Below are 14,928 nucleotides of genomic sequence, written 5' to 3'. Positions count from 1 at the left end.
GTAAGTACCATCTTATAAATCAATCGATTTTTCTTTTAGAAGACTTCCGCGAGTTTCTTTATAAATTGTATATTCATATCAAAATAATACTTTTTACTCAAAAGTATTATACACATATAACAAATTTATTCCAAAATAATCAATAAAAGTAGCATAATCAAAACTCCAGGATAGGTTAAGGAAATATGTCGGAAAAACCTCTATTCGATCAAAGTTTTATGTAGCTTAAAAATAACAGCTTCATATAGGAATAAAATAAGGAACTGTGGATTGCGTCATAGTGGCATTTGATGTTACTTACGCACAATCATCGAGGCCATGGAACTGGGCGCTGCGGGTTGGCTGCGGGCGCTCGTGCACCAAATATTTTGTGTTCACAGGGGTGGTCGTGTTCTCAAGTGCAGTTTTCTTTGCTGATAAAGATTGTCCCGATTCAAACTTTTCCTCAATCCCTGATGCATTTTGGTGGGCCGTCATAACAATGACTACTGTTGGCTACGGAGACATGAGGTAACCACCGTCTCGCGACCCGCCCGGTGCCCACCTGCAGTCACTCCCTCGCACTGTAATCCCACTGTATGCGCGTTCGTATGTGCTTAAAGGTGTGGTGCTGTTTTCATCTGCGGTGTACTTCGCGGAAGCCGGAAGTGAGAACAGCTTCTTCAAATCCATACCTGATGCGTTTTGGTGGGCGGTCGTGACAATGACGACCGTAGGATACGGCGATATGACGTATGATACAGCGACTTCACCCTAAATATCATCTATGCCTTCTCGTCATTTCATTTTATCCTACAACTTTACATCGGCATTTTAACACGGTTGTGATTTATTTCGCCACATCATGTAACTTACGCTTTAAGTTTGATTTTATCGACGGCTCGCCTAGAACATAACCGAACATTTTTATCTATACTATTTACTTAAACAGACAATGCACGTTCAGACAGTTCGTCGTAGACATTTATTTATTTACATACTGAGATCAAATATTCCACTGGACTCTCACAATTTTACATGGAAGCATAGTTGTAAAATTTTCCACACAAAAAATATTTTTAACAGCGATATTTCTTTTTACCACAACAACCGTCGTCGGTGTGACAATCGCCCTTTCCAAATCGTTATCAAATGAAAAAAAAAACGCTTTTACGTGTAGATGCACTTCAACTCTGATAAAATAAATGTAAAAGATGAATTAAAAGTGTTGAGGCTCGTTGCTTTGATATCAAGTTGAAGTGGTCCTGTTGGTGTCTCGATGTCCACGTCCTACTGTTAAATGTGCTCCTACGTAATGCTTTCGCTGAAGTATCTTTGTACAATGTTCCTGTCCGATGTGTTGTTGTTGTGATTGTTATAAATATTAAGGATCTAATATAGCTTATCGAAAATGGTGATTATAAAGGACTTGCACTTATGTTGATTTCATTTCTCAACAGCTGTTCTTCACATAGCCACATTTACATTATTTTGCTATTCTTCACCCAGTGCTGAATCTGTCCTGATTACCACATATTCATGTTAATCATTTTAATATCCAGAATCCAGATTGTTCTGGTAAATTTTACACATTTGCTACTATGTAAAATTGTCGATCAACCATTTTACTGCTTATTCTTTCCGTCGCCTATCAATGTTTAGTTTTCACACCATTTTCGATGTAGGATGTACGTGTATACTTTATACGTTAGACGTAAAGTGGCGTATTGCATGTATGCTGCAATGTTTATTATTTTCATTTATGGTAAATAGTTTTCCTTTAGATAATTTAATGCATTAATTATAATATCATTTTCGTTTTACCTTTATAATTTATATAAGATTCCTTTTAATTTTTGATGTCCAAAAAAGCTCAAGACTCGATGCGTTAAATGTATTAATAGCCTCTTTAATCTATTTTTGCAAGCGAATTTATAATCTGTTAATACGTTTAAGACTGGAGTTTTGGTTATTTTGGACATAGTGCTAGCGTTAAAATTTTGCTGTGCGATTAATGCAAATGGCAGGTATAAATTTGCTGGCGTGTGTGAATGGTGACGTATGAAATTGTATTTAAAATTATAAAATATATCAAATTTTGCAAAAAATATTTTTTCCATATTTAACTAAACTTTAACAAGAAATTTTTGTTTTTTATTTTTTTTATTTTTATTTTTAGTGCATCTATTATATTATTCCCCGTGCAGGGTGTATGAAGCATGTTCATAATCATTGGGCTTATATTTTTTGAGCTCTATATCACCAATGACTTAAACCAACTATGAGATATACAACGTTTTCTTTCCGATAGGCCTGTTGGAGTGTGGGGTAAGATCGTGGGATCGCTTTGTGCGATTGCTGGTGTCCTCACGATCGCTCTACCGGTGCCTGTCATCGTATCTAACTTTAATTACTTCTATCACCGTGAGACCGACCAAGAAGAGATGCAGTCCCAGAACTTCAACCACGTCACAAGCTGCCCTTACCTGCCCGGGACTATGGGCGAACCTTACTTGAGTAAGTTTTTATTAAGTATTAGAGATCACATTGTAATGTTGCATTTACTCTAATTCTTTGTATAAAAATCTATCTAACAGCCACTTATATCGATCGATTATTGTTAACCAATAGTTGCTGCACAAGAAAAACCTTTTATTGAAAATATTTTGAAATAGCATCAATAAAAACTGCTATCTAAAACGGTAAACTTTTTATCTGTTTTATCTGTTATTACTTCAATTACATTTAAAGTGTGTTCAGGCGATTAAAATCACTGTCAATTAAGCAGTTGATCAATAAAAACGACTTGTGTGAAAGTGTTTTAACAAATGTCGATTAAAATGTAAACGAACGTGCGATTATCAAACACGAAACAATTTTTTGTTTATTTCCCATAGCCATTCCCTTATCTTTAATTTCATTTCCGCATGCAAAAGCCGCCACGATACAATGTGCACGTTTTGCTTTTTCCTTTTATTTGTTTTTTTTTAAGTTCATTTTGAATACTTTCAGGTGGGAAGGACGATGAGAGAGACGAGTTCTGCGGTGATCATTGACTATATAGTGTTGTGCGTTTGTTTGTTTAGTGCGGATTAGATTTTATCGATAGAGACGATCTTTGTGATATTATGATAAGGCCAGAAGTGCAGTGTTCATGTAAATATTAGCATAAGTTATATGAAGATGCCACATCAAAAGTTGTTGTTTATTTTGTTCTTAATTATGTTTGCGATGTTATTTTATTTGAAGATAATAGAATTTTGATCGCATTCTGAAATGCTTGCCTTTTTTTGTTTAGCACTTCGAAACAGTTAAATAGTTTAAATAACTTTAAGGGCCGTGAAACAATTATTCAACTATTTAGTAACTTATTAATACTTTATAGTTATTTGTTGAACGGATATTAAAAAGACGGTAGCACGGCATACCAGTTTTAAAGCGGCTTAAACTGTTCTTCAAACATTTCCATGCCCGCTGGGAAGTAAGCCGTCGTTTTATTTCTTTCGACCGCACTATCTTAAGCTCCTTCTCAAAGAATAGATAAGACGTAGCGAAGTTTTCCTCGTAGCAAATTCAATTCTTATTTTATTTTTCATCGTGTAGGTAACGGGCACTTTGTTCAGATAAAGTGCGGGTTTATTGGTGCTTACAAATGCACTAAAAATAACGACTCAATACGATAAAAATCCTATATGGACTGATTTATGCACACAGACATTTTTATTTCCTATATTAAAGTATGTAGAAATACTTCTTCACATTAATAAATATTACAATTTCGAAGTAAATTCGAAAGGAAATAGTCAAATTAATGATTACTTAAACTATCTAGCTTTTAACTATAAAAATCTTATTTTATATTTAATTGTAAGCACCTTATTCAGCTTTTCGCTGTCAGAAGTAAGTTTTTTTTTTTTATTATGTTTGCTTGTTTTTTTTTATCTGTAATTAAATTTTGCATTTTATCGCTTTTATATGTTTAATGATATTTTGCTTTTGCTTCTTACATTTCTTTATTATGTTTAATTTAAATGAAACTGACTGGTAAGGTATAAATAAACTACATTCACAAAAATCGAACGTAGGCTTAATTTGAAATGTTATTTAGACGCTCTATTTTTAGGCTAATTGATTAGAGTTTTTATAAGTATAATGCTATAGTAGTGTAGGTTAGAAGATTTTATCAAAATTTATGAATATAATATTACATATATATTTCGAATTGATTTTTAGCATATACTATTTTATACTTAAGCGATAAAGTGATTGGATAATCATACATTTAAACAACATAATATTGAAGCCGCAGGACTCATAATTCCATATTGGTTTAATTTTGAATGTTTTGCATTTATTTGCAGTATAGTCTTCATATTTAAAGTAAATGTTTGTAAACATGTCACGTGTCTCTGTTTAGAAAACATAACGTAGTGAATATCGGGAAAACGATAGTGAAAGCAGTCTGCACTCTTCATTTTCCTTTCATTAAATATATATCTCGACGCTCGTGTTTCATGTTTTTCGCGCATTTTATTCATTTTATAGACATTAATAAATCGTTCTGTTTTTTATTTTGTGATTTAAATCATAATTCCAATTCAAAGGAGCATTAATATCGCCTACACGGTGTATCGATAATATTTTTCAATATCAAGCCTTGCGGCTCGTTTTTTTCTTTTTTAATTTTGTTTTAGTATATACACTCCAGAACGTAATTATAAAATAAGTAATTAATCAGAAAGCGAAAAAGTATTTTAGTTCTTTTATTCTCCTCTTTTTAAGTGTAAACATTTCCATCCTCGTAATAAAAGTCAAAAGGGTGTAGTAAACAGAGGCTATCTTTATAAAAACAAATCAACACTTCATTGTTTCAAAAGACAACAAAAGTAGTGCCTTAATTGCATTTGTAAAACTCCTTTATTTCATTGTTACCATCTGGCTTTATGATATTTTACTCTAAAACTCCATTAAAAAGTAAACGCTACCGCATATAATAACAGCGTATGAGCTTGGATATTGCTAGAGTTTTATAGCTTATATTATCTGTACCAAATGCTGTTTTGGATAGGACCTTAAAACTGTGTTACGTGTACTATATACAGTGTCAAAAAAGCAATCGAAAGAATTAAACAAAATATATTTTATGTAGATACCCATACATACCAAACAATAGATTACTAACAGTGTCTATTAAATAAAGAAATATAATAAGGTACTCTTAATTACAAGATGGAGATAAAACTCAATCAATTAATTCTTCTCACAGCATACGTAACTCACTTTCTTTTTCAAAAAGTACACATTTTCATTTCCATCATAATTTTCCGAGCACTGATTTTCATCAAAAGTACCATAGATTAATATAATGCAAAAATAAACACGATTGCGTTCGCAACGTCATCTAAAGGCATCAGTGGACGTTATACGGTGTTCTTCTCACAAGGTCCCATCGTGACAACATTTGAGACGGGTAATAAATTATATTTTTTTGTACAAAGATAATAACAAATGTCGTAAACAGTTTCAGGACCCATTAAGAAATCATCAGTGAGCGATGATTCATCGTCCGACATGATGGAATTAGAGGACTCGGCCTTAGCGGCAGATCCTGCTAATCTAGAGAGCAACATGCGTCGACTTCGTGAGGAGGAACGTCTTCTTCTAGAGCAGCAAGCAGCTATGGAAGCTGCAGGGAACGTGGACGACATCGCCGCGTTAGAACACCAGGATTTACTGCGCTTGAATCAAGTACGTTTTCAGTGACTCACGCCATTCAACCACTACCATCATAAATAGCGCGAAGCACTATACACTTCAGGTATATCAAAGCATTGCGAATGTATTACAAAATACTCTACAAGTAAGTGACTTAAGTTTGTACAACATTTTATTTTTCTTGAATACGAATAACCATGACTATAAACATATTACTTCTTGAGCCAACATGAATAAACTGTGACAAAGTAATCCACTTAAACTAGCTAAAGCAGCAAGAGGTGCAGAAGCAACAAGCGCGACAGGCGAACCGGTCAAACACGAACGCGCCAGACAACCGGCGCGGCGAGCTGCGCAGACGCACGACGTGCAATGTGCGCGTCAACCACTTGCACGCCGCTTCGGGCGCTGAAGCCCTGGAGACGGACGTCTGACCAACGAGTAAGTTACCATTTTTTTATTTCCACGGACAGATTATATTATTGATATTTATAGAGCATTGGGAACTGTATTTATTAGTCATCATATCACTTGAGGTCTGAAATGTGGTTACAGTTAATATTTATCAATTTATTACTGTAATTTTATAATGAACATCATGTATTCATAGAATGTGATTATTATTTTCAGATAAGTTTTCAGATTTTAAATCATATTTGTTGTGATAAATGAAGAGCAATCAACAACGTTAAATAAAAATAATAACTCTTTCACAATTCAAAAATCATATTATTAAATAGTAACTAACCATCGCAACGATAAAACTCAAAATAATTTAAAATAAAAGACTGTAAAAGACATCATAGTAAAGCATCAATTCAACAAAAACAAAAAAAATATCTTAAAGAACTCGCAATCCACGTTGAACAAAATATTTTGTGAAGAGCGCCCAAAGGCATACCGCAGACGGCATCTCCGAACAGACTGAAGTGAATGGCTTATGTCAGTGACACGGCGTGATGCAGCCTCTTCGATCGCGACGTGAATGGAAGGGGGTGATCGATAGCCCGCAGCGCACCCGTGACGTCACATCCACGGCCCGTCGACCCGTCACGTGCTCAGCACGACCCGAATCGGTCCCACATCACCCCCTGTCCTATATTACTTTAAACTATTGTTGTCACAACTTTTACTTACCTAAATTTCGGGAATTTTCAAAGAACATTTTTGTTACTAGACCATTTTATATTTATTTAATTCACCCTGATTGAGTAATAAAAACACTTAGTTGCTATTTAAAATATATGTAAATAGCAATGGGGTGTTTGTAAAATAGTGACTCTTCTGTTTGCTGAGAATTTCCGTCCAATAAAATATGTACCTACTAAAATAAAAGACATAATTATCAAATCAAAATACAAATAATAATTGAAAGAACACTGCATAATACACTAATTCGAGGCATAAAATGAATTACGTTACTACATGATTTTGTAGCAAAGAATATGAAGTTCACGTAAGCGATTTATCGCGCCTGCTGCATTGCGCCTATTATGTCACATGTCCGAGCTTCTTGTGTGGACGACAGCCGTGAAGGCGATCATTAAAATAAACGCGTTTCAACAATAAATAGGACTCGACTAATAAGGTTCATTTTTGCGTTCATATTTTACAATAACATATATTTTTGTATTTGCTTTTTATTTATATTAATGGTGTTTTTCTCTCTTAGCTCAGGGGAATTATCTAGAACATTTAAACTTTAATATCAGCTTGTAACAGCGCCCTTCATTTATTTTTACCCTTCATATTGTAATTCAAGTTTTAATAGACTATCTTTTTTTAATATCTAAATATATATATATAAATATATTCGTAAACAAAGCTAAAGAATTAATAAAATTAAGAAAAATCAGTATCCTATTTGACGCATTCTGCTTTGGATAAAATGTAATTGAAAATCAAAAATAAATATATTTGCAAAGTAACAAATAAATCGCAAAATTATAATGTATTCATTGTGTCTTCTTGGTATGTCTATAAGAAATATTGAACTTTTAAAAACATTAAGGGGTTTTCATTACATACTACATTCACATATTATCGGACTTGAGACATAAAAAAAAATCATTGTTATAAAATCATCGATCGAATTGTGAATAGATTCATAATGAAAAACAAAAGTATAGCGCATCACATCTTTTAAAATTTTATTTTGTAATCTAATTATAAACATTAATGCATTTTTCGTTTCTTCAGTCACCGTAGACATACATCATAACCCGGGACAGTCTTAAATTGTAAGTTAGTCAACAGAAAACGTAATTAGCATGAAAACTTCTTGCCGTAGATCTATCAAAAAGCAAGCTGCGATTTATTACTCTGTGTTTATTTGATATCTTTTTCATAGAACTTCGGCTTTAGACTGGGACCCCGCTAGCCTTAATTTATTGGTGTGTTAAATGGTGATTATTATTTTGTATGCAGGCATGCGGTGTCTCTACCTCATCCATACGTTATCATGTCCCTCTGTCCCGTGTCTGGCTTTAGTTTTGTATTAAAAAAAAACAACGGTACGAAGTTGAAACGTCTGTCACCATTAATAAACTAGAAATATTTACATTAAATCACAGATTTAGAGGTAAAAATTTCATCTATGTCGTCGAGACTTGTGTACTACTGCGTTAGGATTTAGTGATAAGAAATAAACTCATTCGTTCATTAAAATATATTTCCTTATTTTTTATTTTCTAGAGGATTTTATACATTGGTTTTATCGATATCTTTTGTACTAATATTTATTATTTGTTTATTTACCTTCAGTCAGAGTTTCAAAGAAAGTATTAACGTTTTTTCTATGTATTTTTCATGTTTCTGGGGGGACGTGAGTGGAGACGTAAAATATTATTACTAATCTAAATATAATTATGTATTATTGTTTGCGTAATAATATTACGTCGTTGCGTTTATAAATAAAAAAGCCGTACGATTAAAATTCACGGAAGCGTAATTATTTATATCAGGTATCAATATTAAAGCAACTCGCTCCCGTCACCAGTCATCAAAAACCACAATGGATTATGCACGCAATCACTCTGATAGAATATTACGTATCGTTAACAGTTACAAGCGAATTTAATTTTACAACTGAAGTAAATATATTCGTCGTTTAGACCCGTTTTAATAATAATTTCCGTCAAATTAGACCCTCTATATCTGTGAAAAAATATATATATTATGCATTTAAAATGATTTTAAATGCATTCAAAAATTTTGTTAATAACTTTCGAAGACGTTTTGACATCGGCACGTGGTACTAACTTTAAACCCCGACGAGGCTATCGATTAACAAATTCAGAAATTCTCTCACGCATATCTGACTTTGTAACGAACGTAAATAGGTAATTATCGCTCGTCGAGTCGTCGGGGGTTAATACTTAATTCATAGACGTTTACAACTTTGTTTTTGTTATCGTTTTTTTATTTTTTACAGTTAAGTGTTCGTCCGATTGAATGTGTTGTGTAATTAATAAATAAAATGTGATCCCAGTCTTCGCACTAAATTAACAAATCACTCCGTACACTAAACTTGATCTATATCTACTCTACCGATTGGCATTTGCTTGACAAAATATCTCAGATATTGAGAATCAAAATTATACCTTATTTCTTGCAGCATAATGTTTGTGGTTTTGTTATATGTTACAGTGGTAGCTAATAATAAATTGAATTGTGTTCTTATGTCTAGTAGGGTAACAAAATTCGCATGAACTCTCGAATCTTGCTCGAGCTTACGTCAGTTTACGCGAGAAGCTTGGTTTTCTTTCTTTGTATATTTAAATATGCGACGCAATATAATTTTTATTTGATAGTTTGATACATAAGTTAAAAATAAAAATATGGCAGAGTTTGTGCATCATCACGTACCACATAACACTAAATAAATACAATTATTCTGAAGTATAAATGAAACTAAATAAATAGAAAATCAAGCTTAGTGTAAACTTGCTGCTCAACGCAAATCGAGAATGATTATACAATTGGCATAGTCGTTGTGATTGTATATCGTGAGTATTGCGTTATTATGTGCAGTCCTGTCAATACTGGCATGGCTTTGTGACGACCCCCTTCCATAGACAATGTTGTATTCACTGTTTTATCTGTTAGTTTAAAAAGTACGCTAATGATAACACATCATAGACAGATGTCACTGTTGTAGATAAATATATGTTTAATGTATGTGTCAAATGAGTGTTCGTTTTAATTATTAACTTAAATTAACAATATATCATTGAAAAATATCTTGAGTTATATCGAATGTTAAATTTTTCTCTAATCGAATGGTTAAATTACTCCAGAAAATTAAAGTACAACAATAATATCTACATAGGTATTAACAAAGGCAATGACTTACAAATTAATACAGGAAATTAACAAGGAAAATGTAAAATAAAATCAATAACGCTTGAAGATATCGTACCAGTGGTTACAAGTATTAATGTTCGCTTGATGCGTTTCAGGTAAGGCGTGCCGGGAGGACGGCGAGCACGCGCATGCCGTATGGCGCGGTCGGCTGCCCGCGCGCTCGCCGCCCGCGTGTCACGTGTGAGCGTCGCGCCCGCCGCACGCCTGCCGCCCTCTGATCGCGACGGCGACGCTGCCGCGCGACGCCTGCACGCATGGTTGCACGCCCACCGCGTTGTCACACACTTATGAACTATTTATAGATGCTTCGATTTCGAGCGATCCTTTAGTTTTAAACAAATACTAGCAATCAAGTTTTTAACGACTTACCTTCTATAAATAATATCTTTGAATACGCTTGTACCTACTATGAGTGCAATTCGCCTCGGCCCTTATTGTAAATAAATCCAGAAAGCTTACAAACCGCTTCGTACACTAATAATTTATACAATTCGATACACATGTAATATTAGGAATTATACTACTGACGACTTATATGTATTCAAATAGGCCTATTATGAATCACTTTAAGAGGCGTTAGCTTCGAGTGACGCCACATTTGTAATACGTACATGCATGCGTAATGCGCCTAATGCATAAAATGACTTGACTTCGGCGAAGTGAACGTGTTGTTGTCTCTACGACGCTGCCCAATCACTCGCGCTTGATACTGATTACTGTACACTCAATGTGACACAAATAATTATTTAAAAAGCCTACGTGGCTACGCAACAATTTATTTAAAGCCGAAATTCAGATACCGAGATAGTCCACTTCGAAGACAGAGCCGATTTAACGTAGAGGCCGTAGAATCTACCAAGAGGTACGAGTACGACCAAAGACTGAACGCATCGAATGGATTTGACGCCGAAATATAAATTTCTCTCGCATACAATAATTTCACGGAAAATCCAGTAAGCCGATATTCAGCACAAGGTCGGGCCTGTGCGCCTTGTCGCTAATCTCGTACCATAGTAGACAATCGCTTCAATGGACTCAATCAAAGTACTATTCCGGTATAAAATTTAGAGTTGGATTTAAGGTACGGTGAAACGCGGTCGAATAAGTATTCAGAACGAGGTTGTGATTTAAATATATCAACCTCGTGTTGTCAGGAACGTAGTCGTAAGATTAATGTCGTATGTTTTAAAGATTGCCAATGTATAAGCCCCGTGACACACGGCCGTGATCCCGACCCACTCCGACTCAATGTTGAGACAGCCTCGGCCGCCTAACAGCAACTAGCATCGTAGTTTAATGATTATTAATCATAGGTTTACATAATTCTGCTTGTTGATGTGTCTTATATGTTACTACATTTAAAGGCTTTATTCGTTAAGTATACAATACAGGATGGTTGTGAACAGAGAAATGTTAGTGACAGCGCTTCGTTACAACATCGGATATGCTCAATTTCGTCAGGCAAACAGTTCAAGTCAAATTTTAAAATGTTTTTCGTATTTGTAATGGTATTTAGATCTTTACAATTTCTTTAAGAACTATGAAATGTTATCAAACATTTTAAGGACTCGCTTGCCTTGCGTGATTTTTACACTGTCGCTAATAATGAGAATGGATAATATAATCATATTAGCTTTTAATATTATAGACATATCCAATAAGAAGTGATTTTATTACTTAATGTGTTTATTGTTCGAACTATTGATAAGATAACGGCCAAATACTCATTTCTCTCGACTTTTCTGAACCCACGAGATTCTTGTCTACTTGTCAATTTCATACTTTTACGTTTCTCAGTGGGTTTGTTGAAGTCTCGAGTTTGGAATAAAATATCCTTAACGAACAATATCTAAAAGCTTTGCAATTTCTAAAGTATTTTAATTTATTTTCTTATTCAAAATTATAGTTCTCTATATGTTGACGCGATTGTTATTCGAACTTCTGATTACTCTATTACTTCTTCGAATTATTTGCTATTTAAATTCTTGATATTTGCATCACCAAGTTTTCACCAAAGGCCGGTATTATAAACATTTTGTGTATGGTAAATTCTTGTTAGTCATAGTAATCATTGAAATAATTTGTATCATATCATTAATACACATTTCATAGAGTTTAAACATTTTAATTAAAACGCATGATATTTATGCCCTAGATTAGAATTAAAAATAGTGTCTACATACATAAGTCCGGATTCACATGAGCGCCAATATCGTTTCAATTGTAAACTTATTAGTCTAATCAAGTTTAAACGAACACAAGGCGAATGAAATTACTAACCAAAAAGCGTATGTACAACAAAATATATATTGCTATCACAAAGACTCGTAAAATTCGCGTCGATAAATTCAGTGACCGCGAAGTGGCCGTGTAAAAGACAGAATTATATACAAACTGTTCGTTATATTGGTGTATTACCGGTTTATAGACATTGTGTGGTAAGTTATAGAAACTGTATTAACATAACGCTGCCAAATATTACTCATAGGTTCAGAAACAGCGTAGGACAATTTGTGTTTATATCAGTGTTAGATTGTATGCAATTTATTACATAACGGTTAAATAGATCTACATTCTCAATGTAATAGACGCTTTGACTGTCACTTTGAGGCTTATTACCGTATTTTAAGGAGAGGACACAATGTAGACTTTAATGAGATTTCAATCAACGAGCACTATATAAATTAAAGAAATTATAAGTGTCAATAGACGTTCAATGCGCTTTATTTCACAAATCTGCCAATTAGATTGTAGCTATACATAGGTATAATTAATTTAGTCTATATGTTATATTATTCACTTTACTACTTACGAATTAGGTTCGGTGTGCACGCTACTTTTACTTACGGTTTATCCAAATCTTTTATTACAATAATAACGAATCTAGCGTGTACATCGAGCCTTTAGCGTTTTTGATATAATAATGGACTTTAATAAGGTTTCAGTAGATCTCAATGGAATGTTAAAATACATATCTTGGAGCAATATAGACTTTAAAGAAAACAAGTTAACTCAAATCTGTCAATTTCATATCTTATGTTACGTATCTAATAATTATACGAAATTGTTTATTCTCTATAATATGTTTTTACACCAGTTTTATTGATTGTCTTTTGTGAATTGTAATTTAAGCTAACGTTTGTGTTGTCTATAGTTATGTATGTAGAATCGATTAATCTTACAAATTGACAGATTGTCATGGAGTTGTTCGAAATAAAGCTCGCATCGCATCAAGTAGGACATTTTTATTAGATAATAATTTTAACTGATAACATGATGTGATAAAATGAACGTTTTTAAGCATCAATTGGTTGATATATCATATATTCCATAGCCATTATTAGACAAATAGGAAGAAAGGCACAAATGCAAAGCAGACTTAGTTGTTCATGGTCCATATTTAATTTAACGCGCCCTCAACCAATTGTTACTTTTAAGCAATTGAAACAGTAATATGGATCGGAGAAGTTTTTGAGAGTAATACTTTTTCAACGAATGTAGGATTCATAAAATATAATGAGTTCGAAGACTTTGTATTTATGGCGGCCGAGGTTGTTACAATATATTATTAGATGTGTCGATGTTAATACTGTTAAGTGTAGAACATGCATGTTGTGTACTATCAAAACAAAACCAGCAAACGGGTCCATGAAGGCTTGCTGATTACTGCGCGGGTACAGGTTGTTGACGAAATATGACTTTATTTCTTTGATGTCTTATTAATTCTTTGTCCTCTTATTTCTTGTTCAATACTGTTTCGTTATAATTTAAATTCTTAAATTACGCGATTATTATCAATTTATCCAAAATCTTACTTTATCTTAAATTACCTTTTTTAATAAAAATGTTTATGTGTAATTAATATCTTCAATTTTAAAATTTGATAATCATTCTTAAAATACCTTACGAAAGTCATTAGATGTTGAAAGTGTGAATTACTCGTGTTGGCCAAAATCGCAGTAATTTTGTTTTCGGATGAATTATGGTTATCAATCGATAGTAGGTATATAATTATACATATATTAATTGTATAGGCGTGGTTAAACATGGGCCCGATGCGACCAAAAAAATAAAATATAAGTAACTGACCATTTTTCTATGTTTTAATAGATTAGTTTGGTGTCTAAATTATTTTATTTAAATTCCATTGAATTTTAATTACTTGTATTAAATCTGCACGTGTTTTTTTTGTGTAAATAATCACAGAAATGCTATTAATTATGTTTCCCAGTTCGTAGAGCGATTCGAAAACAAAATTATAAATAATATTTATTTTACAAAAACTATAAAATAATATTTAGGAACGGGAACTATACATTATACACATTCACGATTTAATCAAATTCAAGTATAATCTATTTCAGTGTAAAAGACTAAGCTATATATATATATATATATCTATATATCTAGATGTTTACGTTAATAATAATATATTCAAGAAAACTTAATATTGTAGTTAGATAAACCACATAGGTTTCGCTGAAGGAATCTTTTTTTCTCCTTATTCGAGAAATATCAAATTTTGTAGTTAGGAAAGCAGTTGGCAAAATTTTAAATCAACATCCTAGTCTGAAGGTATTCGTTTCGAAGGAGAGGCCGCAGCCGATACGTTCGTATAAAATTGTAATCGTAATTTTATCTGTATATTGTATTTATTTTAAGATTTATATGTAGGATATATCCACAAATCTTTTAGTAGTGTGGTATATCTAAAATTATTTTATATATATATATATATTTTGCTTGTGTGTTTCGGCTAAGTAACTTTTGTGGTCGAAACGTTTTCATGAATTCTAAAACTCTAACGGGACCCGCCTATATTATTTGCGGTTTATGAGGTATATATTTAAACCTAGGAGCTTTGATGCA

At 33.0% G+C, this 14,928-nt stretch overlaps 2 protein-coding genes across 6 annotated transcripts in view; one reads left to right on the top strand and one right to left on the bottom strand.

Moving 5' to 3' along the window:
- Window positions 1-14,305, top strand: part of LOC125076014 (potassium voltage-gated channel protein Shaker) — a 139,157-nt gene extending 124,852 nt beyond the window's left edge. For 2 of the 5 annotated variants that reach the window (XM_047687936.1, XM_047687935.1), the window contains exons 7-11: window positions 603-732; window positions 2,291-2,496; window positions 5,501-5,727; window positions 5,961-6,135; window positions 10,155-14,305. In XM_047687936.1, coding sequence (XP_047543892.1) covers window positions 603-732; window positions 2,291-2,496; window positions 5,501-5,727; window positions 5,961-6,128 — 731 coding nt within the window. In that variant the 3' untranslated portion in view covers window positions 6,129-6,135; window positions 10,155-14,305. Of the gene's footprint in view, window positions 1-380; window positions 511-602; window positions 733-2,290; window positions 2,497-2,991; window positions 3,244-5,500; window positions 5,728-5,960; window positions 6,136-7,893; window positions 7,935-10,154 lie in introns of those variants that run through there. The other 3 variants (XM_047687937.1, XM_047687938.1, XM_047687939.1) reach the window with 3 other exon arrangements.
- The window catches only part of LOC125076016 (protein angel homolog 2), a 34,228-nt gene continuing 25,749 nt past the window's right edge, over window positions 6,450-14,928 (bottom strand). The window contains exon 10 of the mRNA XM_047687941.1: window positions 6,450-6,468. The gene's annotated coding sequence lies outside the window, so the exon portion shown is untranslated. The remainder of the gene's footprint in view (window positions 6,469-14,928) is intronic.

Source organism: Vanessa atalanta, chromosome Z, assembly GCF_905147765.1.
Source record: "Vanessa atalanta chromosome Z, ilVanAtal1.2, whole genome shotgun sequence".
NCBI lineage: Eukaryota > Metazoa > Arthropoda > Insecta > Lepidoptera > Nymphalidae > Vanessa > Vanessa atalanta.
Note: the sequence above shows the minus strand (reverse complement) of the source record. Positions and strands in the feature narration are given on the sequence as shown.